This window comes from Bidens hawaiensis, unplaced genomic scaffold (assembly GCF_021521415.1).
Source record: "Bidens hawaiensis isolate Kalapana, Puna unplaced genomic scaffold, B.hawaiensis_p1.1 tig00039175_1, whole genome shotgun sequence".
Classification (NCBI taxonomy): domain Eukaryota; kingdom Viridiplantae; phylum Streptophyta; class Magnoliopsida; order Asterales; family Asteraceae; genus Bidens; species Bidens hawaiensis.
In genome coordinates, this window is record NW_027496903.1 from 47,289 (window position 1) to 74,402 (window position 27,114).

Consider the following 27,114-nt stretch of genomic DNA (forward strand, 5'->3'; position numbering starts at 1 on the left):
CCTTCTTTCCTAACAAATACCTACGCTTCTTTATACGTACATTCTATTATATACATTCATATATATTCTTACTCATTCATATATCATTCATGCATCTTATGTAAGACACACCTTTCCTGTCGATACGTGCAATATCCGAAGATCGTTCACGTACCGCCAAGCATACTTTCATAACATAGATATAACTATCACATCTATCATTAGGACACACACTTACCACTTAAGGTAAGTGTATTAACATTCACATTGAGTATGCACACAGCCCAAAAAACATAACAAGAAAATGGGGCTAGAAACTCACTTGTGTCCTGTTACATTCACCATTAATGGTTATTCCTTTCTTTAGTTGTGCACGACTAAATGTATAACAATTACACGTATCAATTAACTATCACTACCAATATCGCGTTTCTAGTTTTATTTTCATTAACTGTTCTTAACAAAATTTCCATTAGAATTCTTTAATAATATTTTATTGTTAACTCGCTAATCCTTTAAGGTATCTTTCATCAATTAATAAAGTCCATTCGACGAAAGAATTGATGTCCCAACTACAAGAACTCCTCGATAAAGGTTTTATAAGACCGAGTGTTTCCCCGTGGGGTGCACCGGTGTTGTTCGTTAAGAAGAAGGATGGAAGTATGAGAATGGGTATAGATTATCATGAGTTGAACAAGCTTACGGTGAAGAACAGATATATGTTGCCAAGGTTCGAGTTGGTTCTCACGAATAGACCTCATATCAGGCTATCATCAGCTGAAAGTGAAAGAGGCTGATATACCTAAGACAGCGTTTCGAACGCGGTATGGATACTACGAGTTCCTTGTGATGTCGTTCGGTCTAACAAATGCTCTTGCAGCATTTATTGATATGATGAATAGGGTATGTCGGCCGATGTTAGACAAGTTAGTCATCGTTCTTATTGACGACATATTGATCTATTCAAAAAGCGAGTCTGACCATGCTGAACATCTAAGGGAAGTATTGGAGGTTTTTAAGTAAGAGAAGTTGTTTGCTAAGTTTTCGAAATACGCATTTTGGTTGCGAGAAGTGCAGTTTCAAGGTCACGTGATCAATCCTGAAGGGATTACCGTGGACCCAGCTAAGATCAAGGCGATAGTAAATTGGAAGAATCCGCAGAACCCGACTGATATACGCAGCTTCTCAGGGTTGGCTGGCTATTATAGGGGATTCATTGAAGGCTTCTCCAAGATAGCTACACCGTTGACCGGAATGACCCGGAAGTCTGTAGTATACAATTGGGGTAAGTTTCAGGAAGAAACTTTTGAGGAGTTGAAGAAAAGACTCACACAAGAACCAATCCTTACTCTACCCGATGGTGATGAGGATTTGGTTGGTTGTACTAATGCCTCGCATCGTGGGTTAGGTTGCGTGTTAATGCAACGAGGAAAGGTGATAGCTTATGCGTCCAAACAGTTGAAGATTCACGAGAGTACTTATCCTACGGATGATTTAGAGCTAGTAGCAGTAGTGCATGCTCTTAAGATATGGAGAAATTATCTGTATGGTACTAAGTGTACAATTTACACCGACCATAAGATTTTGAAGTACTTTTTTGAGCAGAAGAAAACTGATTATGAGACAGAGAAGATGGTTGGAGTTGATAAAGGACTATGACTGCGATATCAAATACTACCCTGGTAAGCCTAATGTGGTTGCTGATGCACTAAGTCGTAAGAATGAAGAAGTCGTTGCGACGGTGAAGTCCTATAAGTTGATCATTAACTCATATCTCTTTGAAGAAATCATCAAAGTGCAGTCTGAGGTGCTTACAGATGAAGGATTAATGAAGAAAGAAAGGATTTTCGGGCAACAAAACGAGATAATGGATAACACTCATGGTGTTAAGATTAGGTTTGACCGTATGTGGATTCCACGCCGTGGAAATCTCAGAGGTCGAATCTTAGATGAAGCTCACAAGTCAAGATACTCGATTCGCTGGGATCCACCAAGATGTATCAAGATCTTAAGAGAGATTACTGGTGGCCGGGTATGAAGAATGACGTTGTGGATTATGTTAGTAAGTGCTTAACTTGTTTGCAAGTCAAGGCTGGACACCAGAAAACTTTTGGGAGGATGCAACCTTTGGAGATACCTGAATGGAAATGGGAACACATCACCATGTATTTCATAACTAAGCTACCACGTACAGCTAAACATCATGATACCATTTGGGTGATGTTGGGTTTTAACAAGATTTTTAAAGTCATATAAACCCATTTATGATTTATATGAAAAACACAGTGGATTAACTAGTTTTAAATCTTGTTAATTTGATTAATATAAAACCGATTTTATATAAAACCCAATGCCCAGATCCATATACGATAATACATGATATCAAAACAACCATATGGTGTTTTAGCATACTACCTTTCAAGATGAAACTTGCAGAGGAGAATGATCTTGAATGGCTAGTCTTCAATGTAGAAGATCCTCAAGCTTGTATACCCACAATCCAATAACAAAGCACCCTTGATTTGCTAGGATTTACACACTTGAAACTCCTTCTTCTTCAACCTTGTTCTTGGCCGAAATTGATGAAGAAGGAAGAAGGAGTTTTCTTGCAAATGTGTGTGAGAGAGATCGAGAGAGAAAGAGTGCAACCTTTGCACACTTATCTTGGCCAATGTATTCTCATGCATTGTCTTGAAGAGTATATTAATAAATAGATGAGAGAGAAAGATATTTCCTCCTAAATATTCAAACACTTTCAAATTAATTACTTGTGTTATATTTGTTACATAATAAAATGTAACTTGACATATTGTAAGTAACATGCGTCATGTTATTTAACCAACTTAAATAACATTATAAAATATCTTCTCTCATGATATAAATTAACTATATAATTTATTTACCACACAAGTGCAAATATTTAGAAACCCATTTTCTAAATGTCGTAAGTGTTGATATATATTTATTAGATCATATCTTAGAAATAAAAATCATGGGTGTTTTTCTAGCTTGTTATTGGGTATGACCCGACTTAATCATAACGTACTAGTCACATCAACTCAAATATGTGTCTCAGGCAGACCGATTTCAAAAATCTCCCACTTTCACAAGATACATAGAAGATTGGTGCAAATAGAAAATACCGCCTAACAACGGTTTACTACCCTAATACGTATGACGAAGTGCCATTCAATAACATAATCCCCTTCAGTCCCTCACTTGAAAATGATTTAGGTGAATATATCATTTATCCTTTTGCCATAGATGTCATGTCAAATCCAGAGACACAGAGTGATCATTCTCTGTTGATTTAACTTATCAGGCCTTAGACATCTTACTCTCAACGAATAAGAGGGACAAATCCCCTGTTGACTACATACGTCTCTCACACTCACCTCGTACTACACTTGAACTTAGCCTTATGTAACTTCATGTTTCAAAGCAGCGAAGAACTAAGTCAAAGCATAATAATTGGTGAATATCAAGACCCAATATGTATCTCAGGTCGGAGGATACTATGATATTCGCCTTTACTCAAATTTACTTATGACCACCAATCAAAAGGATTCCATGCATTAAAATTTGAGGGCGGGTCAGTCCAATATTTATATCCCATAAATATTTATGAACCTTGGCAGCAAACCCTTGCTCTGTATTCATACCTTATGAATATCCACCAATCCAAGTTCTTAATAATCTTACCTTCATATTTGTTCCCACAAATAAGAACAACTATAGACATTTAGAATAATTAACTTATTCGTGGATTTAAACATGCTAAAATGGAACATAACTCAAAAAGTCATAATCATAAACCATAATCATATGAACGATTCAAAATAATAATTGTTAGATATCCAAATACCAAATAGATCAAATCCAATCACTAGAATATCGAAGTCCTAAGGCGCAAGTATGACCCTCATGCTTCGGCCTTTCAAGGAGTTTCGTGAGTGGATCCGCAATGTTTTGATCGGTGTGAACTTTGCGAATACATATCTTTCCTTTTTCAACTTCATCCCTTATGTAGTTGAATCTCCGCTTAATGTGCCTTGTCTTTTGATGTGCACGGGGTTCCTTGATTTGAGCAATCGCACCCTCATTGTCAAAAAAGATCTCTAGAGGGTCCTGAATGGTACAGACTACCCTCATCGCACCCTTATCCACACAGCTTCTTGGGCTGCCAATGAGGCGGCGATGTATTCTAATTCATTGGTGGACAATGCTACCACAACTTGTTTTGCGCTCTTCCAAGAGACTGCTCCACCATTCATAACGAAAACATATCCCGATTGTGATCGAGAATCATCTCGGAAACACGCATCCGTGTAACCCTTTACAACGAGTTCCTCCTCACCAGAGCCATATATTATAAACATATCCTTAGTCCTTCTAAGGTATTTCAATATGCTCTTAACCGCCATCCATTGGCTACTTCCTGAATTCAGTTGGAACCTACTTGTCATACTCAAGGCGCATGACACATATGGTCTAGTGCATATCATTGCATACATGATGGATCCTATAGCCGAAGTGTATGGGATTCCCTTCATTTTCTCTTTCTCATCTTTTGAGCTTGGACAATGAGTCCTACTCAATACCGTTCCTCTTTGAATAGGTACCAAACCTTTCTTAGAGTTTTTCATCTTAAAACTTTTCAAGATTTTGTCTATGTATGGACTTTAGTTTAAACCAATCAACCACCTTGATCTATTCCTATAGATCTTTATTCCCAAAATATAAGCGGCTTCACCAAGATCCTTGATGGAAAAACAACTCCTAAGCCAGGCTTTTACACCTTCCATGGTTGGACTGTCATTTCCAAATAGTAGTATGTCATCAACATACAATACTAAGAAGGTAATGATGCTCCCACTAGCTTTCTTATACACACAAGCCTCATCAGCGTTCTTGATGAATCCAAATTTCTTAACCTCTTCATCAAAACGGTGATTCCAACTTCTAGATGCTTGTTTCAATCCATAGATTAATTTCTTTAACTTGCATACTTTATTAGGATGTCGTGAATCAACAAAACCTTTGGGCTGAAACATATAGACATCTTCCTCAAGATATCCATTTAGAAAAGTAGCTTTGACATCCATTTGCCAAATCTCATAGTCATAATATGTGGTTATGGAAAATAGTATCCTAATAGACTTTAGCATTGCCACCGGCGAAAAGGTCTCATCATAATCAACCCCTTGAGTTTGAGTAAAACCTTTTGCTACAAGTCTTGCTTTATAAGTATCCAAGTTTCCATGCATATCGGTTTTCTTCTTGAAAACCCACTTACTTCCAACCGGCTTGGAGTTAAGAGGTGGTACAACCAAATCCCATACTTGGTTTCCATGCATGGATTGCATCTCAACGTTCATGGCTTCAATCCATTTGTCACAATCGGATTGCGACATTGCATCATGGTATGTGGTGGGTTCATCCGAATCTACCACATAGCATCCATCCATGAAAAATCCATATCTTTCGGGTGGATTACTAATTCTACCAGATTTACGAACGTTTTGTGTGTCTTGATTAACCATTTGATCATTCTCAACAACCTCTTGTTGATTCCTAGTATCAACCAAACGTGTATCGGCTTGTGGTTCTCGATCCTCTTCGAGTTCCACCGTTCTACTAGTTCCTTCCATAAGGAACTTAGTTTCCAAGAACTAGGCCTTTCTAGAAATAAACACTTTTTGCTCTGTTGGATTGTAAAAATAATATCCCATGGAGTCTTTGGGATATCCTACAAAGATACACTTAGTGGATCGGCTTTCAAGTTTGTTTTGGGTGTTGTGCTTAACATAAGCCTCACAACCCCATACGTTTAAATATGATAATGATGGAACCCTTCCATGCCATATTTCAAAAGGTGTCTTGTCCACTTTTGATGTGCGTAAAGTGGTATATAAAAATTTAACAAATAATGACCAAGCACAACGAGAAATAAAAACCTAGAATACCCTAAACCAAACCACTAGCAACATGCAAGTGAACCTATCGGGTGTAGAATAGCTATGGGAAGACCGGGAATATCTAACCCTATAGACACTAATTTAAATAACGAGACTAGTTCTAAAAGCTAATTTATAGTAATAATTAAGAAAATATATAGTTTTGGATTTTTATTTATTTTATTTTAAAAACTAATAATTTATTAAACTAACTACTTAATAAAATTAAAGTAAACTAGAAAATTAAATTACCGAATAAGACTTTAGCAAATTCAAATGAGAGCAACAGTTACCTAGGCAAGGAATTCGAATTGTGACGACTCGGGATTTTATCGGTTACGGGAAAATGCTATGGGAACCGGGAATCTAAAGGTATGAAGCTCTAGGAAATTTAATGGATCTTTAATCACTCTCAAGGTGTCACCTAAAAAGAAATCTTAGAGATCATATAAAAACACTAGCTTATTGGTTCACCTGTCAGTTCACCAACTATGATTAATTACCCTAAAAAGCAGCTAACCCGTCGGTTTCACTATCTCAATGCACCTAACCACACGGGGTGGTTTTTGAACAATCTAAGGGACACAGGTAAACAGTGAAATTAAGGCAAAAAAGCTAGGCAAACCTCATGTCAGATAATTTAACCTAAAACCCTAACAACGCAGACAAACCCGACAACTTATCACCCGTCAGATATTTAAGCTGGTAAGAATATAAACTTCTAATAATATGCCAAAAATCAGTTTCTATGGTAAATGAGCTCAATAAACCATAAACAAGTTGCAAACACACAGTAAACAACCCTAACATGCAACCTATAATCGAAAGACATTCAATCAAGTAACATGTGAAACATTCATTCAAGTACAAATCAAAAGTAAATACGCATGAGACACATCCAATAAAACTAATCAAAACTTTTAATTACTCAAAATCCCAAAAACAAATCCCGAAAACCAACAAGTCCAAAGCAATCAATAAAACATCATCACAAGCCTAGATAACTAAAAGTGTTTAGCCAATAATTATGTTCAAGACAAGAAAATAAGTATATATAAAAGATTTCATCAAAAAAAGTAAATAACATAAGCGATGCAAATTACCTACTATTTTAAATAAATTGAGGTGTCTGCTTGCTTGGTTCTTTAATTCCAACGCACAACAGTGCCAGGAAAATAAAAAAGTCCTCCTTTGCTTTCTTTGATCAAACCCACAAAATAATAATATAGTAATCTTTTATTTTTTCCCCTGTTACCTTTTCAACGAAAACAATAATAATGATTTTGTTTGATTCTTGCTGACTTTCGGCCAACTCTTGTCAACTCCAAGACCACACCAAATTATAATAATAATAATCTACTTTGTGCGACTGTTGTCTAACTTCACGTCCCAAAAAAACCCTCCTGACTTGATTGACGTCCCCACTTCCTAGGGTTCCCCCCTCTTGTGTGACGTATATATTATTCAATAAATTGTCGTGGACTCCCTTAGATATGTGGCCATTCTTTTCTTTCCTTTGTGTTGTCCATGGCCCAGCCCAAGAGATGCAATAAAATAAATTTCGTTCGTTGCTAGTCCACTCCATCACATATCTGTCTTGTCAATTTAAAACATAGTTAGGCTAAGGGGTGTGGGGGGCTTTAATGGGGGCTCTAGTGGGGGCTCCAGCCAATAATATTATGACGTGTGGCAGAGAGACAAACTGGATAAGGGGGGTGTTGGAGCCCCCGTTGGAGCCCCTGGCCCTGGTGTGGAGGGGCTCCAGCTAATATATATTTTTTAATTAATTCCACACCCCTCAACGGCTCTTTTTCGAACTCCAAGACACCTTTTATCTCTCTTCTCCCGCGACCAGCCTCACGCCTGCCTGGATTTCCGCGCTCGCGCCCCTGCTCGTGCCCCGGTGGTGTGGGGTTAGCGTCCCGGGGCGCGAGCGGAGGGGCTCTAGCGCCCCGGTTAGCGCCCCACACCCCTCAGCCTTATTATTATAAAACATGCAATGTCTACAATTATTTAAGTATACGTACTGCATTCACATTTTCAAAGTTAGATCTCATATTTATTTCATTTAAAACTATTATTATTGATAACCACTCAACGATGTTATTATTAATTTTATTTTAGTTTGTTCTCTCTTAAAACGTTAAAAACTCATATATGAACTAACTAATAATATTATTTAATAAAAATCTGGCTCAAAAGTATTTAAAAGTGTAGGAAATATTAATATAAAAATATATATAATTTAGACCACATCAAATATCCCCACACTTAAACATTTTTCGTCCTCAAAAAATGTATAATGCAATGGAATCATAATTCAAGATCGATCTTTAAAACATGGAGGTTATTTTATTAAGCATAGATAAAACGTAAAAACTGCAATTGCCGATATTGTTGTCCACTTAAACCCGCCACCAGCCTATCAAGCCCCCAATTAAGCGTTTTAAAGTTCAAAAGCTACGGCTACACCTACCTCATCTCAGACAAAGAGAGCTAGAAGAAATAGAGTCGAAGCATACTGGTTCGACAAATCACCATAAGCCAAGGACTCGTTGATGGTACTAAGTAGATTCACCCGGTGGAATTTGATGGATGAATGGTCATGGAAGGCCATACGAGCAATTCCTAAATATTATTGGACTTTGTCCTTTAAATCCCTAATTTGATATTTATTGACTAAGAACCTCGAGCCCCAATAGTGTATCCTTAGAGTCACTATCCCCTTGGTAACACGTAAACTCTCAGCCCCGTCTAGTATGTGCATCTTTGGCCTCTTTTACTAACTTTAAGAATGCTTCTTTGGCATTTTACAATACTTAATATCTCACTTCATTTTCTTTTTGGAACAATTCTTGGAATACACTTTCAAAACATACTTTTTTTTTGCTTCTTTTTTTTTCTTTTTTTTATATCACCCTAAATATATAACTATTTTCTAAGCTCGTAAAAAGATGGACATGTGGTGGTGTGCTGGTTTGAGTGCATCTAAGTTTTACCATCTCAAAGTTTTTAAATTATGGTAATCCTCGCTAAGCATCAAAATTCGGTTTCACTGTTTTTTCAAATTATTATATATATAAAATCTGCTAAAGAGGGCTATCAAAGCTAGTTGTGCCTACCGACACATCCCAAATTAAGTGTGCTATCTGTTATTTAATCTCATATATAATAGTAGTTTTAAAAGATTAACCTTAAACAATATATCATTTTCCATTATACGCAAAATAAATTTTCGGGACATTTTTTATAAGTTTTCCAAAAAAAAAAATTATATATAACCTCTTTTTTTCGTTTTTTTTATTTATCTATTTTTTGATATTTTTTTTATAAAAATCTAAAAACGTCAGTTCCCCATCACCACACTTAAATTTACATTGTCCTCAATGAGAGACTGGAAAAAGACAAAAAAAAGTAGAAATAAAATAAAACAACGCATAAAGAAATTTGAGCAGACTCCCCTGGTAAAATGGCAATGATACGCGCATGTCATGTTCCAGTAAAGCGACCGTATAGCATTTCATTCGCGGCCGCAGCTTTTGGGTACCCTCTACAATCAAATAAGCTTAGAACGCCCCCGTCCGAATGGAGATTGAGTACGAACGAAAGTATCCAAACCTGCAAAACAAAGCTCAAAGCACCCAAAGCAAACATCAAATAGACTCTAAAAAATTAAAACTGACTCAAAATAGAAAAATAAAGGAAACCAAATAAAAAGTATACAAACTCTACACTCAGGTATTACCCGAGGCCTATCCCTATTAAGCAATCAAAGTAGGGATATCGAGGAGAAATACATCTTCCTCGACCGAATCAGCCGGCCCACCGATATAATGTTTTAACCTATGGTCGTTCACCTTCCACGCTCTCCCCTCATGATCAACTAACTCAACTGCACCATGCGGAAATGTTTCCTTCACCGTGTACGGACCAACCCATCTCGATCTAAGCTTACCTGGAAATAACTTCATACGGGAATTATAAGCCAACACCCGATCCCTACACTTGAACTCTTTCACCTTCCTCAACTTTCGATCATGCAATGCCTTCGTACGCTCCTTATAACTCCATGATCTAGCATACGCCTCATCTCTCAACTCCTCTACCTCATGAATTTGGATATACCGGTTTTTCGCAGCTTGGGTCAGGTCAAGATTAACGGATCTAAACGTCCAATATGCTCTATGCTCCAACGCAACCGGTAGATGACACGCTTTCCTGTAAACCATCCTAAAGGGCGTGGTCCCAATAGGCGTTTTAAATGTTGTGCGGAAAGCCCAAAATGCGTCATCCAACTTGTCAGACCAATCCTTTCGGTTCTTGCCGATAGTTTTCTCCAAAATTCGTTTCACTCCTCAGTTGCATTCTCCACTTGCCCGCTCGTTTGTGGATGATAGGCGGTGGACAACCGGTGGGTGACCCCATATCGTTCCAATGCCTTCTCCATCTGGGTATTGCAAAAATGTGTGCCCCTATCACTGTTCAAGGCCTTGGGAGTACCAAACCGACAGAACAACCTCTTCAAGAATCCCACTACAACTCGGGCGTCGTTAGTGGGCAAGGATTGAGCCTCAACTCACTTGGAAACGTAGTCGATAGCCACGAGAATGTATCGGTTCCCTCGAGAAAAATGGAACGGACCCATGAAGTCAATGCCCCAAACGTCAAAAACCTCACAAACCTGAATAGGGTTTTGGGGTATCTCATTACGGGATGAGATGTTACCAGTGTGCTGACATGCGTCACACTGTCTGACAAACTCGTGTGAGTCTTTGAAAATAGATGGCCAATAAAAGCCAGAATCTAGAACTTTCCTAGCGGTGGAAGACGAACCATGGTGGCCTCCAGTTAACCCTCGGGACAATGCCTAAGAATCTCACAAATCTCTTCCCTACTCACACATCTCCTTAACACTCGATCGGCGCCTACACAAAAAAAATACGGTGCATCCCATATGTAGTGGCTGGCGTCTGCAAAAAACTTCATTCTCTACTGATAACTCATGCACTTGACCACTACTCCTTCGACCAGATAATTTGCAATGTTGGAGAACCATGGCATACCCTCCTCTTCAGCACTCACGTACAACACTGGCTCTCTCTCAAATCTCAATCTCACCATCATCAACGACTCGTGGGGAAACTTATCCCCGATGGCATCCTCTATAATCTCCTCTCTCTCCGGATCCTCCAAACGTGATAAGTGATCCGCAGCTACATTCTCCGCTCCCTTTTTATCTCTAATCTCAATATCGAACTCGGAAAGCAAGAGAATCCATCGTATCGGGCGAGGCTTGGCATCTTTCTTGGCGAACAGGTATCGCAATGCTGCATGATCAGTATAAACGTTGGTTTTGGACAACACGAGATAAGAACGAAATTTGTCGAACGCGAAAACCACTGCTAGAAGCTCCTTTTCAGTAACCGTGTAATTCTCCTGAGCATCATTGAGGGTCTTACTCGCGTAATAGATTTGATGGAAGTGCTTGTCCTTCCGCTGACTAGAACAGCCCCGACTGCAAAATCACTAGCATCACACATGATCTCGAAGGGTAAGCTCCATTCGGGTGCTACTAAGATAGGGGCATTAACCAACTGCCGCTTGAGAAACTCAAACGCCTTCAGACAATCAGCATCGAATTCGAATGCCATGTCCTTCTCTAGAAGGCGAGTCATGGGCCGGGTGATCTAAGAAAAGTCTCTAATGAACCTACGATAGAAACCTGCATGCCCGAGAAAACTACGAACGTATTTCACACTAGTTGGTGGAGGAAGTCTACTAATAGTGTCAATTTTAGCTCTGTCTACCTCAATACTGTTTCGCGAAATCTTGTGCCCGAGCACAATGCCCTCAGTCATCATAAAGTGGACTTCTCCCAGTTCAGCATCAACTTAGTCTCTATGCACCGCTTCATCATCCTCTCAAGATTAGAAAGATATTGATCGAATGAGTGCCCATATACCAAAAATCGTCCATGAAAACCTCCATGGAACTCTCGATCATGTCCTGGAATATCGCTACCATGCAAGGTTGGAAAGTAGCCGGAGCATTACATAACCCGAAAGGCATACATTTGTACGCGAAGGTACCATATGAGCATGTAAATGTAGTCTTTTTCTGATCCTCATGTGCGACCGGGATCTGGATATAACCTGAAAATCCATCAAGAAAAGAGTAAAACTGTCGTCGCGAAAGACGCTCCAACATCTGATCGATGAACGGAAGAGGAAAATGGTCTTTCCTTGTAGCATCGTTAAACCTCCTGTAGTCGATGCACCCCCGCCAACCTGTGACTGTCCTAGTCGGAATAAGCTCGTTACGTTCGTTAGTGACAACTGTCATCCCTCCCTTTTTAGGGACGACCTGAACGGGACTCACCCATGAAGAATCGGAGATGGGATAGATTAGGCCTGCGTCGAAGAGTTTATTAACCTCCTTTTTTACCACCTCCGACATGTTAGGGTTGAGCCTTCTCTGAGGTTGGATTACAGGCTTGTATTCATCCTCCATGAGTATCCTGTGCGTGCAAAAGTTCGGGCTGACCCTGAATGTCCATGAGTTTCCACGCAGTAGCCTGTTTGTGTGCCTGAGCACATCAACCAACCTCAACTTCTCATCATCCGTCAACTGAGAAGAAATGATGACGGGTAAACCGGCATCACCGTCTAAGAAAGCATACTCCAAATGAGGAGGTAGCTCTTTAAGCTCGAGGGACGGTGGTGCCTCAATCGATGATCTCTCATTTGGTCCTTCGGTGCTATCGGCAACAGTGAACACCTCGGGGTATTCAGGAGGTGAGCTAACAAGAATGCTCAGGTCGTGCTCCGAGGAAACATCAACCTCGTCCTCCTGATTGAGCAAATCTGCTCCAGAGATGTAGTCAAGATAACGCTCGAACTGAGATATGAACGTGTCAAGAAGGTAAACGGAATAGTACTGACTATTGGAGTTTCTCATCGATTTGACGACATCGAAGGTGACGTTCTCCTCCCCTACACGAAGCGTAATTTTGCCGTCGAAGACGTCAATAAGCGCTTTAGCAGTACGCAGGATGGGTCGTCCCAAAATGAGTGGGACCTGATCGTCAGCCTCCATGTTGAGAATAACAAAATCCGCAGGGAAAACGAATTTATCGACTTTAACGAGTACTTTTTCCACGATTCCCCGCGGATATTTGACCGAACGGTCAGCCAAGGATAAACTCAAAGGTGTCAGAACTGGCTCGCCAAGGTCTAGCTTTTTATACAGATAATATGGCATCAGATTTCTCCGGCAGCTTGTTCTGGACTACCGCATAGTATCCTTCATTTAGACATACTGTCGAAAGCCCCTCCGGCTTCTTCTTATTCGAAAGAAGATCTTTTAAGAATTTGGCGTATTTAAGCATATGTTGGAGTTCCTCAACAAACGAAAGATTGATTCTTAGCTGTTTAAACATGTCTAACAAATGTCCGTATTCCTGCGCATACTTCTACCATAGAAGACGAGAAGGATACGGAACACCAGTACGATCGACTTCGGGACTCTTCTTATCTTCAATCTTCTTCTACACCACTTTCTCCGTGGGAGACTCACTGTTTGACGCGGTACTTGCTGGGGCTCGCCTCTCGTGCGTCCTCACAGGAGTCCCAATCTCTATCTCCTCGTCCACCGGCTCCTCGTCATCTTCCGGCAACTACTCTCGATCACCTCCTCTGCCACCATGGGTGGTCACCGCCTTCGACTGTGCCTTCGTGCTGCCATGAAACCCTCCGACCTGCTTATTAGGTAGCATCTCCTTTATCATCTCATCCACCTTTTGAGACATCTCCAAAAATGACGCCTGCTGGTTCTTCAATAGGGTGTTGTGCTAAGCCAGTCTCTGCTGTGTATTATTATCTCTGTCAATAAGGTGAGAAAGCATAGTAGATTGCTTATTCAGAAGCTCCTTAAGATCCAGATCCATACTGCTACTCCTTCCCGCACTCGAACTCCCTGCTGTCTCTGGGTCACTAATCTGAACCTGTTCCTGCCTCTGCTGAAAATCCTGGGCATTACCTCACGACCTCCAACCATAGTTGGAGTTATTTCTCCATCCTGAGTTATCGTAGGCATTCGCTCCTCGATTCTGATTACCCAAGTAGCCCACCTTCTCCTGTTGATCGACCGGACAATCAACTGTATCGTGCCCTCCACGACAGATTTCACATTTATGAGCGATCTTCTTCAACTCTCGGATATCCTTCTGCATTGCCTCTAAGGCAGCCGCGATGCTAGTATCATTCGAGACCTGATAAATGCCTCGAGTGGAAGACGTGGTGGTTTTAGAAGTACCTCGGGCGGACGGCTCCTGCTGTTCGGCTAGGGCGAAACTCTCAAACAACGACTCACACTCATCTATATCCAGCTTCTCTAACATGTTTCCTCCTGCTAACGTATTGAATCTCTTTTGTATCTCAAAGGTCAGCCCGTTATAGAATTTCTCGACTACGACCCATTCGAGTAGACCATGTTGGAGGCATCTACTAAGCAGATTATGGAACCTTTCCTAATCCAAAGAGTATGGCTCGTCAGGGTCCATGCGGAAGAAACATATCTGATCATGAAGTCGCGAGGCTTTAGATGGCGGAAAATACTTCTTAAGGAATTCAGCTTGAATATTATCCCCAGGTAGTGATGGACCCAGTGTGAAGGTTTTCCAACCATGATGAAGCACGACCCTCTAAAGTAAATGGAAAAAGATGAAGGTAGATAGAAGCACGAGTGACGTTGGCAATATTGAAAGTGTCGCAAATACGAGTGAATTTGTTCAGATGGCCAGGCGCGTCCTCTTCTTCAATTCTGTGAAATGGGACAGAATTAGTGATGGAATTCATGACGTTGGTCGGAATCTGCCAGTTATTAGCATCGGGCTTCGCCGGACGTGTGATAGCATACCATCTCCCCATCACTCCCTCGTTCGCTCTCGAGTGAACCGTACGCCTAGGGGGGTTAGCGTCACCCATATCTAATTTAGAATAAAAAACGTGTACCTTGTTTTCGCGTAGAGCACGTGCAATCTCTCGAAACTCCCTACGGCGCTCCCGAAAATCTCTCTCAGGTACGTCAGAAGCAGTGAACTCTGGTAGTCCTAGTGAACGTGTACGTTGCATACGCTGAAAAACAAGTAAAATAATGAGGACCCAAGCTTATCCCTAAAGCACACACGTTACAATCAAGGCACATATAGCAATCAAGAGCAATTATATACTAAAAATAGATAAATAAATAAAACTAATTAATTAACTTAAAACTAAAACTAAAAATTAACAAAAAGCAAATAGAAACTAGTTCGCTATTACCAAGTATCCCCGGCAACGACGCCAAAAACTTGATGTGCGTAAAGTGGTATATAAAAATTTAACAAATAATGACCAAGCACAACGAGTAATAAAAACCTAGAATACCCTAAACCAAACCACTAGCAACAGGCAAGTGAACCTATCAGGTGTAGAATAGCCATGGGAAGACCGGGAATATCGAACCCTAGAGACACTAATTTAAATAACGAGACTAGTTCTAAAGCTAATTTAAAGTAATAATTAAGAAAATATATTGTTTTGGATTTTTTTTATTTTATTTTAAAAACTAATAATTAATTAAACTAATTACTTAATTAAATTAAAGTAAACTAGAAAATTAAATTACCGAATAAGACTTTAACAAATTCAAATGAGAGCAACAGTTGGCTAGGCAAGGAATCCGAATTGTGACGACTCGGGATTTTATCGGTTACAGGAAAAATGCTGTGGGAACCAGGAATCTAAAGGTATGAAGCTCTAGGAAACTTAATGGATCCTTAATCACTCTCAAGGTGTAACCTAAAAAGAAATTTTAGAGATCATATAAAAACACCTGCTTATTGGTTCACCTGTTAGTTCACCAACTATGATTAATTACCCTAAAAAACAGCTAACCCGTCGGTTTCACTATCTCAATGCACCTAAGTACACGGGGTGGTTTTTGAACAATCTAAAGGACACGGGTAAACAATAAAATTAAGGCAAAAAAAACTAGGCAAACCTCCTGTCAAATAATTTAACCTAAAACCTTAACATCGCAGACAAACCCGACAACTTATCACCCGTCGAATATTTAAGCTAGTAAGAATATATACTTCTAATAATATGCCAAAAATCAGTTTCTATGGTAAATGAGCTCAATAAACCATAAAAAAGTTGCAAACACACAGTAAACACCCCTAACATGCAACCAATAATCGAAAGACATTCAATCAAGTAACATGTGAAACATTCATTCAAGCACAAATCAAAAGTAAATACGCATGAGACACATCCAATAAAACTAATCAAAACTTTTAATTACTCAAAATCCCAAAAACAAATCCCGAAAACCAACAAGTCCAAAGCAATCAACAAAACATCATCACAAGCCTAGATAACTAAAAGTGTTTAGCCAATAATTATGTTCAAGACAAGAAAATAAGTATATATAAAAGATTTCATCGAAAAAGTAAATAAAAGAAGAGATGCAGATTGCCCACTAGTTTAAATAAATTGAGGTGCCTGCTTGCTTGGTTCTTTAATTCCAACGCACAACAGTGCCAAAAAAAAATAAAGAAGTCCTCCTTTGTTTCTTTGATCAAACCCACAAAATAATAATATAATAATCTTATTTTAGTTTAAAACTATTATTATTGATAACCAATCAACAATGTTATTATTAATTTTATTTTAGTTTGTTGTCTCTTGGAATGTTAAAAACTCACATATGAACCAACTAATAATATTTTTTAATAAAAATCTGGCTCAAAAGTATTTGAAAGTGTATGAAATATTAATATAAAAATATATATAATTTAAACCACATCAACTTTCTTGGTTGGTGCCATATTTAAAATACGGGTTGCCGAGAGCAATGCGAAACCCCAAAATGATAGAGGCAATGTGCTTCTAGCCATCATATATCGCAATAGAGTTTGATTCCTCCTTTCGGACACACAATTATGTTGTGGTGTTCCGGGTGGAGTAAGTTGTGAGATGATCTCACATCTCCTAAGATGATCTAGAAAAGTATCATTAATGTATTCACATCCTCTATCTGAACGAAGTACTTTGATTGTTTTATTGAGTTGATTTTCTACTTCATTTTGGAAGACTTTGAACGTTTCAAAGGCTTCATCTTTGTGTCTTAACAAATACACATACCCATAACAACTATAATCATCGATAAAGGTAATGAAGTATCTCTCACCATTTCTTGTCATTTCCTTAAAAGGACCACATACATCCGAATGTATGATACCTAATAAGTCTTTTGCCCTTTCATTAGTTCCACTAAAGGGCTCATTGGTCATCTTTCCCAATAAACAAGATTCACACTTATCAAATGAATCATCATTTGATTCCAAAAGACCATTCTTTTGAAGTGTATAAATATGATTCTTGTTTATGTGACCAAGGCGACAATGTCAAAGAAAAGTCTTACTCAAATCCAGTTTGAGTCTTTTGGTGCTAGATTGGTACAACGAGTTATCAATGGATGTATTATCATGAACTAATTCATAAATGCTATTAGACGACATTGATTTAAAATAAAAGACATTGTTCATGAAAATTCAAATACCACTGTCCACAAACTTTAAATCATAACCATATTGTCTTAAAAGAGAAACGAAGATAATGTTCCTAGTCAAACTAGGAGCATACAAAGTGTTTTTCAAAACAAATTCCAAACCATTTGGAAGCTTCAAAACATAGTCTCCTTGGGCTTCGACATAAACCTTTGCTTTGTTGCCCATGAAGAGACTTGTATCTCCTTTCTTGAAATGCTTATTTCTTTTGAACTCCTGCAACAAATTGCAAATATGAGTTCCACATCCGGTATCTAATACCCATGTGTTAGAATAAATAACATTAAGATCAATATGGATCATGAAAGTTGTACCCGAGGTTTTCCCCGCATCCCTCTTAGCTTTTAACTCCTTGAGATAGGTTGGACAATTCCTTATCCAATGTCCTATCTCACCACAACCAAAGCACGGATCCTCCGAGCTAACCTTTAGCTTATTCTCCTTTGGTTTTGGTGGTTCCTCTTTAGTCTTCCCTTTGAACTTTCCCTTGACGTGGCCTTTACCTTTGGCAACCTCTGCCTTAGGTTCTGGGTGATGCCTCTTCTTATTTTCACCTTCATTGATCGTGAGAACCGGTAAAACCCTTTTACCCATTCCCGCTTCAGTCGTCTTGTGCATTTCCTGAAGCTCACCAATGCTCTTGTCCCATCCATTCATGTTTATTCAAAACAAAAGTCTCAAATCTTTTGGTTAGGCATTAAGGATCGAATCCGTGGCTAACTCTTTTGAGATGTGACAATTTAGTCGTTCAAGTCGATCAATGTGGCTTTTCATCTTAAGAACATAAGATGAAACAGATTGAGTTTCTTCCATATGATATGCATGAAGCGCTCAAACCGTTTCGAAGCGTTCCACCCTAGCTTGAGTAAGGAACATTTCCTTAAGTTGGGTGATCATGTCATATGCCCCATGATTTTCAAAATCCTTTTGATTTTCGGGAATCATAGTTCCCAACATGAGACAAGAAACTTGAACCGAATCCTCGGTGTATTTCAACCAATCGTTATAGGCATCTACATCGTCAATGTTTGGTTCGTCGAGAATAGGATCGTCCAATATATAGGATTTCTTTTCTTGCTTGAGAACAATTCTCAAGTTTCGATACTAATCCATAAAATTGTTATAGTTAAGACGATCCTTATCAAGTATAGCTCTTAGTGATAGGTTATGCACGGGTGGGATGATTGTGTTAGGTGGATTGTTTGGGGCCATCTACATAATTTAACAAAGCTCAATTTTAGTATTTTCGATATCATTAATCAATTTTAATCTTTAATACCCTTTATGTCTCCAAGACAATTAAAGATTAAAATCTAGAACCCAACGTTACATTCACATAGTAGTTAGGTGACCTTTATCCTACTATTGAATTAACAAGGTAGTCAACGTTTGACGATTGCAACCCTTTGCAACTTCTAGTTTTATGGGATAGGTTAAACACCATATGTTTAGTTGGCATGTTTAATCCCATCAACACCTTTGTACGCCATGCTTCGGTGACCCTATTCACATGGTTTCCAAATCAAGTCGTCCTACTTACACACACGTAAAAGTGGTTAGCTGACCTTTATCCCACAAATATGGCAAACCCACCTCAAACTCACAAGTTTACTCCAATGTGGTTAGGTGACCTTTATCCCACATCTAGTTCCCAAGTGATTCGAGTGTTGTATAAAAGGATGGTGTTAAACTTGTTTTAAAAGGGATTTAAGTTTTCTAAATTCTAGATTGGAAAACTTTTATGTACCTTGCATTTGCATGCATTCAAATGTATGGTACTTTGTTTAAAAACCAATTTTCAAAGTTCCTTATAATAAAAGCGATTTTATTGTGAAATCATTAACCTTTAATAAAACCAATTTTTATTACCTAATGATTTCTAAGGAACCAATTTTTATGCAAGTTGTTGATTTTATGTTTTAACAATCCATATGCAAAACAAAATATAAATCAACCAAACAAGCATAAGTAATCAACCACAAGTCCATAACCATAGTCACCTAAAATGACAACACTTGTTGACCGAAACAAGTGTGCCAAAAGGTCTCTCCTAAGGGACGAGAATGACACAAGGCATGTGTCGGTGCACTCCCACTTGACCCCGCATCCAAATGCTTCAAGTGTCCACCTTGTGTTTTGACTCTTCCACTTTATTTGGGCTTCCAATTGGGCTCCAACTTCAGCTCCTAGCTTCTATGGGCCTCCAAGTTGGGTTTTTTCCATTGGGCTAAAATCCCATCTTGGACTATGAGGTCTATTAAGGCCCAAAACCAAAACCACAACTTTGTTGCATCTTCTTTTACAAAAAAATATATCATAATACATTTTTCTCTAGTAAAAGAAATACAACTAATCTACTTATTATTACAAACCAATATGAAATGAATAAATACATTACAAACCCAAATAAATGAATATTACAACCAAATTGAATAAACCGAATAAATCACAACACAAACACATCCAAAAGGTAATGGCTAGGTTATGAACATCCAAATGCACATCCAGATATGCAAGGTCTTAGAAGACCAATATGGTCCCCTTTTACCCATAAAACTTTCGGCCAAGGCTAGCCAAACCGAAAGTTTCGGGTTTTTGTCCTAACAAAATTATTAATCATCCATATGACTTAATTCTTCAGGATTACCACATGAATGTAAAGTATAATCTTGAAGAACCAATGGGTAACCAAAAGCCAAAAAGCTTTCGGCCATATGGTGAACCACACCACAAAACCCGAAAATTTTTAGATCTAATGAAACATGTGTCCGTATAAGCGGCTCTTGATGCCATTGTTGAGTTTTAACAAGATTATGAAAGTCATATGAACCCATTTATATGAAAAACGCAGCGGATTAATTAGTTCTAAATCTTGTTAATTTGATTAATATAAAACCCAATGCACGGATCCATATACGATAATGCATGCTATCAAAACAACCGTAGGGTGTTTTAGCATACTACCTTCCAAGATGAAACTTTTAAAGGAGAATGATCTTGAATGGCTAGTCTTCAATGTAGAAGATCCTCAAGCTTGTACACCCACAAGCCAATAACAAAGCACCCTTGATTTTCTAGGATTTACACACTTGAAACTCCTTCTTGTTCAACCTTGTTCGTGGCAGAAATTGATGAAGAAGGAGTTTTCTTGCAAATGTGTGTGTGAGAGAGAGAGAGAGTGCAACCTTTGCACACTTATCTTGGCCAATGTATTCTAATGCATTGTCTTGAAAAAGTATATTAATAAATAGATGAGAGAGAAAGATATTCCCTCCTAAATATTCAAATCATTTCAAATTAATTACTTGTGTTATATTTGTTACATAATAAAATTTTAAATTAACATATTTTAAGTAGCATGCATCATATTATTTAACCAACTTAAACAACATTATAAAATATCTTCTCTCATGGTATAAATTATCCATATAATTTATTTACCACACAAGTGTAAATATTTAGAAACCCATTTTCTAAATGTCGTAAGTGTTGATATTTATTTATTAGATCATATCTTAGAAATAAATATCGTGGCTGTTTGTCTAGCTTGTTATTGGGTATGACCCGACTTGGATCATAACGTACTAGCCACATCAACTCAAATATGTGTCTTGGGCAGACCGATTCCAACAGGTGATTGTGGACCGTTTGAAGAAAAGTGCTCACTTTCTGCCTATACGAGAAGCCATCTCGTCAGAGGTATTGGCAAATGTGTTCGTAAAAGAAGTTGTGGCTAAGCATGGAGTGCCATTATCGATCGTTTCTGAAAGAGATACTAGTTTCACTTCAACATTCTGGAAGAAGTTCCATGAGGCTATAGGAACAAGACTGAACATCAGTACGGCGTATCATCCTCAAACAGATGGGTAGTCTGAAAGGACTATCCAAACCCTTGAGGATATGCTATGTGCCTGTGTTTTAGACTTTGGAGGAAATTAGGATGATCATCTGCATCTTATATAATTCTCTTATAACAACAGCTACAATTCGAGTATTGGTATGCTGCCGTCTGAGATGTTGTATGGTAGACGTTGTAGAACTCTTGTATGTTGGGGAGAGATTGGTCAGAAAGAGATTGGAAGCCTTGAAGTTGTGCAAGAAACCTCTTCAAGGTTTGATCAGATCAAGGCAAGAATGAATGTTGCTCAAGATCGTCAGAAGTCGTATGCTGATAAGCGGCGACGACTAATCGAGTTTAATGTTGGTGACCAGACCCTAATAATATTTGAGATAGAGAAGAATTAGACCAGACCCTAACAATATCTGAGATAGAGAAGAAAAGAGACCAGACCCTGATAATATCTGAGATAGAGAAGAAATGGACTAGACCCTACAAATATCTGAGATGGTAAAGATAGTTATGTATGTATTATGAAAGTATGAAAGTGTGATGGTATGAAAGAATGTATGAAAGTATGAAAGAAAGAAAGTATATGTGTACGAATGAAAGAAAGGTAACAGTCTAAGTATGTAATATGTATATTCGGATACGTATATATAAGTATGTGAATGTATTGTATGTTGCTTGATTAACTAGAACTCACTCAGCGTAGCTGAATTTTAGTATACACGTATGTGAGTAGGATGAGGTAGCTGGCTTGAAAGGGGGACACATGGCAGATGGATAAAGAAGTTGGCATCTGAAGACTCAGTTGTTAATGTTTGAACTAAAAAGACATGTTTTATATTATTTTAAATTGAGACTTATGTGAGGAACGGTTGACTTTTAATATTATTCCGCGAAAGTTTTAGGTCACTCTGATATCTAGAACTATGTTATGAGTAAATCCAACGCCTATATAGGGCACTGAGACCAGGGCCTTACATAAAGAAAGCAAAAACATGTGATAATAATAATAATAATAATAATAATAATAATAATAATAATAACTAAAAGTTATCATTTGGTATTAATAAATAAGAAGAAATAAACAAGAATACTAAATACCCTACCAAAATCAATGTCAATGTTCCAGTTTTGTTACTACAAATAGTAGTGGAAAAACCAATTGTTTCACAAGCAGATAATCTACTAACCTGCATTTGCACAATCAACAGAGAATCAAACAAAAACAAAACGAAAAAAAACTGAAACTGTGGAAAAAATTGATAATAAACTAACCAGTGCATTGTCGTCATCTTCATCATCGAGTATGCAAGCCCATATACGCACAACATGAATCTGTCAAAGGAAAATGTCAAATATTATACAAAACCAAACCGAAACATTTCAAAAATTTGACTTTGACCTTACCAATGCGTTGGCTGCCATCATCTTCAAGATCGAGTATGAAACCCTGTATATGCATAACATAAATGCGAAACAATTTAATATTATATAAAAAAGAAAGAAAAAAAGTACAAAGTAATAGACAAAAGGATAATTAACTTAATTTAAGGTTACAGCTAACAGAAACCCTTGTGGAATCGCAACAGCAACAATAGTCACCTACACGTTCTTCAAAAATTAGTATACGCGTTCTCTTAATAATATCGAAGTTTGACTTTTGGGTGTCAAATAGATAGTATTAGGCGCTCCCTTCCTTTGGAGGTTAAGGGCTCATATCCCGCAGTTGGCGAGTTCAGGTGGATTCCTAAGTATATTGTTAGTTGTTGTGATTGTAGTCAAAATGAAAGCAAGCAGTCAAATTAATGTTGAATGATAATCAGATATAAAGATGCAAGTCTGCAACTAATTTGGTCTTTTGCTAATTTCAAAATAGATGATGTTAGCATGTAATTCAACACATTTTAAGATGTATGTATTGATCTTATAGACTTACGATTAACCTACATGCCTATTTTTACTAATTTGTTTCCTTACTTGAACCTTGTTTTCTGTTTATTTGGTGCATCCTCATCCATGGCGGTCTCATTTAGATGTTCCATCTACTGAAACATGCATGTTTCATGTACTACAGTTCTCCTTTTCAACACAATGGGACCGATGGGTCATTTATTTATCTCTATTTCTTGTGAAGTGGATGATCATTGCTTGTGAACCTTGTTTTCTGTTTATCTCTATTGTTTGTGAACTAATGATAGAGATGCTACATGCAAAACTTTTAGGCTTTTGTAGTTGGGCATTTTCTCAATCGTGTGGTTAATATTTTAAGTGCTTGTGAAGCTTATATGTAGGGCCAACAAGGCGGGGGTAACACGGAGAGCTGCTACTCATTTGAGTGTACTATAATGTTAAGACATGCTTCTTGCACCTTGTCGATTGTTTTATCAAAATCGGAGCAACTGAAGCTTACAAGTTTAGTACTCAAAGTGCATCAACCTCTGTGAGTGGTTATATATACCTTCATGATGCTTATATGTAACACTTATGTTAAAATCTTTTGAGGTGATCCACAAAACACTAATAAATAAGTTACGCATTTATACTCTGTTGAACGCCTAATAGTAATAATTACTTGGCCAACTTTTGGTTTCCTGGAATGAAATATATTCTTATATGTCTTGTTCAGTTTTACATTGAGCAATTTTTTTTTCTTGTGATTCAAAGTTTCACTTTAGGATATTTGCTCTGAACGCTATTGGTCGCAGAGAATTAATCAACAATACTTGTAAGTGCCAGAAACCTATTTGTGTATTTGCTTAAATTTAATATGAGACACAATACTTCAACATGTACGCAGTGGTTTCAAGAACTTGTTGTGGTTTTAAGAACTTGTTCAAGCGCTTATGGTTGGACATTCTGTCTTATTATTTAGGTTTATATTGAATAATTATCTTGTGTTTATGATCAAGTGGAACTAGGAGAACACACTTGTTAAGTAAAGTTGTTTCCTTTAATCCTGTCTTGTTGAATGTTAAATTAATCCATCATACAAGCATCGACTATATGATTTTTTGTTTTAATTATTTTTTTACTGATATGTTTTTTTTTTGTTATTCTAGCTACATAACTTATTGACTTCTTTAATTTCCTTTTATCATGCAATTTATTATATATATGTTCAAGGGCGAAGCTTACTTAGGGCCCGGGTGGCCCCGCCCCCTCTGTTTTTTTGCGCGGTAGTGTAAATTTACTCGTTTTCGCCCGAAAATTTTTATACGTAGTGTAAATTTAGCCGTTTTCGATCGAAAGTTTTAGCTCTCCCCCCCCCCTAATTTGTGATTTTTTGTAACACATTTTGAGTCCCCCCGGCATCTTCGTCCAAGATTCGCCACTGTATATGTTACTTAACTAAAATTTGCATTAGAGTTTAGGAATGATTATATGATACCATTATTGAATCGGTAGTGGTACCAAATTTTTGGAAAATGAGGATCTGGATTTTTGAGATCAGTATCGGTATCAAGTTTTTGGAAAATGAGGATCAGGATTTTTGAGATCAGTATCAGTACTTTGCCTATGTTACCGGTACCATAAAAAACCAATACCGAACTGAGCTTTTTCGGTACCGGATGTCAAGTTTTTGAAAGTCGATAAAAGGATGTTGGATCGATGGTGAACCTACTTCTCATTATCACCACAAAAAAAAAAAAAAAAAAAAAATTGTTTAAAGCACAAGTCAAAGTCCACTTCCACTCCCAAGATTACATCACCATGTCACTCTCTTTCTGCTCCTCTGCAATCACTCTCCAAACCCACCAAAATCACCATTCAAGATCCAACTTTAAAATCAAACCCGCAAATCCCATCTTTCAAAATCCTCAATTTCAACTTCCAAGGTCAATACCCATCTTTCAAAAACAGCCTTCAAGATCAAGAATTTCACCAATAACAAGATCAATTCAGCAAAACCCTGGTGAAATTGAATCTGAAACTGCAAATTCCAGATGGGAAGCATTGTTGTCAACTTTAGCAAGCTTGTATCCTGTGTATGTGACAGTTGGAGGTGTTGTTGCATGCTTAAAGCCTGCAACTTTTTCTTGGTTTGTTGAAAGAGGACCCACTTCATATAGTTTCTCGCTTGGGTTTATTATGCTGACTATGGGTCTCACTTTGGAGGTCAAAGATTTGGTCAACTTGTTCATGCAAAGGCCTCTTTCTGTAAGTTGTTATGGAATCTGGAAATCATAAACTTGTCGGTGATAATGTTGCAACAAAGATTATGATGATAACATTGAACTGCAAACATAACAGATTGACCTTAATTAAATGGTCTAAGTATTAATGTTGTAAGATGGATGGATTATGAATTTATGATTGAATTTCTGTATTTGGGTAGCTTGTTTGTTTGGTCCTTTTAGTTTAATCATGAAACATATAATGCTGTTTAGAATACACACACACACGCACATTCTGGGCAGAACAAATTACGTTTGTTGCGAAACATGCAGAACGAAATAAATCATAAATTCTTCCAATTTTAGAAGTTGTACAAATATAAGGTAGTGGTTGAATGCAATAAATGTGTCTAACCGAATTGAATTCGACCGGTTCAACCATTTATATGATATTTCATTGTATTGAATCGATTTGTTTAGTTGTGTTTGGATAAGTGTGTTTAACTTCTCTTGCACGAATTTGTGTGTAAACTTTGAAATTGTGTGATGTCTACATATTGGATGGGATCCGACTATTATACTTTCTTTATATCTTTGCACTTTTAGTTTTTTACTGATTGCCACATTTTATCACTCTTTGATTATGCATCTTTCTATATAAAGTGTTGAAAAAATACTTTAAGTGAAGTTACTAAAACTCACATGTCGCATAACCTTAACCGTTTGTAGATATTATTTGGATGTGCGGCACAATACACAATAATGCCGGCTTTTGGATATTTGATAAGCAAATCGTTGGGCCTCTCACCTTCTCTTTCAGTTGGTTTAATCTTACTTGCTTGTTGTCCCGGAGGAACTGCCTCTAATGTGGTAAGTATACCTTTTCACTTTCAATTTTAAAAAATAAATAAAATTAAAAATTTTCTTAGGCACACTCGTTTATGTTATCGTGTTACAGGTGACCTTGATTGCTCAAGGAGACGTGCCATTGTCTATTGTAATGACAGTTTGTAGTACTCTGGGAGCAGTGTTTCTTACTCCTCTTTTGACCAAGGTTATGGCGGGAACTTATGTTCATGTTGATGCCGTCAAACTTTCCATCAGCACCATGCAGGTAATTTTGCAATAGGGTTTTCTGTTGACCAACTGTTTCTAAAGTCTAATAGATAAAATAGTCAGCAACCATTTGCAGTTTTTATAAAGATTGGCATGTTATTTAAAACTCTGAGAAAACTAGGGAAGTGTAATAAGCCAAGAAATGATGGTCTACTTTACTAATAAAGCGTTTAACGAATTTTATTTTAGAATCAGTTTATTTTTACTTCAAAAAGTAACGATGCATGTATGCATCTTTATTTGCAACTTTCAGGTGGTTGTTGCACCCGTTCTGGCAGGGTCTTATTTACAGAGCACCTTTCCTTGGGCTGTGAAAGCCGCGCTGCCTTTTGCGCCACTATTTGCTGTCTTGACCTCATCCCTGTTGGCTTGCAGGTAGGGGACAGAGCGGGTAAATTATGTAATTGGTCAAAATGGGTTTTACCAGTTAACACTTTTGGTCCATTTTTTTGTATTTTGTATTCTTGTAAATACATAATGTCTTTAATA

The 27,114-nt window shown here is 37.7% G+C and overlaps 2 protein-coding genes across 2 annotated transcripts; one reads left to right on the forward strand and one right to left on the reverse strand.

Moving 5' to 3' along the window:
* Window positions 1–9,697: 9,697 nt before the first annotated feature.
* Window positions 9,698–10,165, reverse strand: LOC143591084 (uncharacterized). The gene has a single exon (XM_077071398.1). The coding sequence runs from the start codon at window positions 10,163–10,165 to the stop codon at window positions 9,698–9,700; it is 468 nt and encodes a 155-aa protein (XP_076927513.1).
* Window positions 10,166–25,104: 14,939 nt separating this feature from the next.
* On the forward strand, window positions 25,105–27,000 carry LOC143591085 (putative sodium/metabolite cotransporter BASS2, chloroplastic; the record flags this gene model as incomplete). Its single annotated transcript, XM_077071400.1, has 4 exons — window positions 25,105–25,552; window positions 26,239–26,379; window positions 26,468–26,623; window positions 26,879–27,000. Coding segments are annotated over exons 1-4 (866 nt in total), but the record flags the coding sequence as incomplete, so codon positions are not given.
* Window positions 27,001–27,114: the final 114 nt, after the last annotated feature.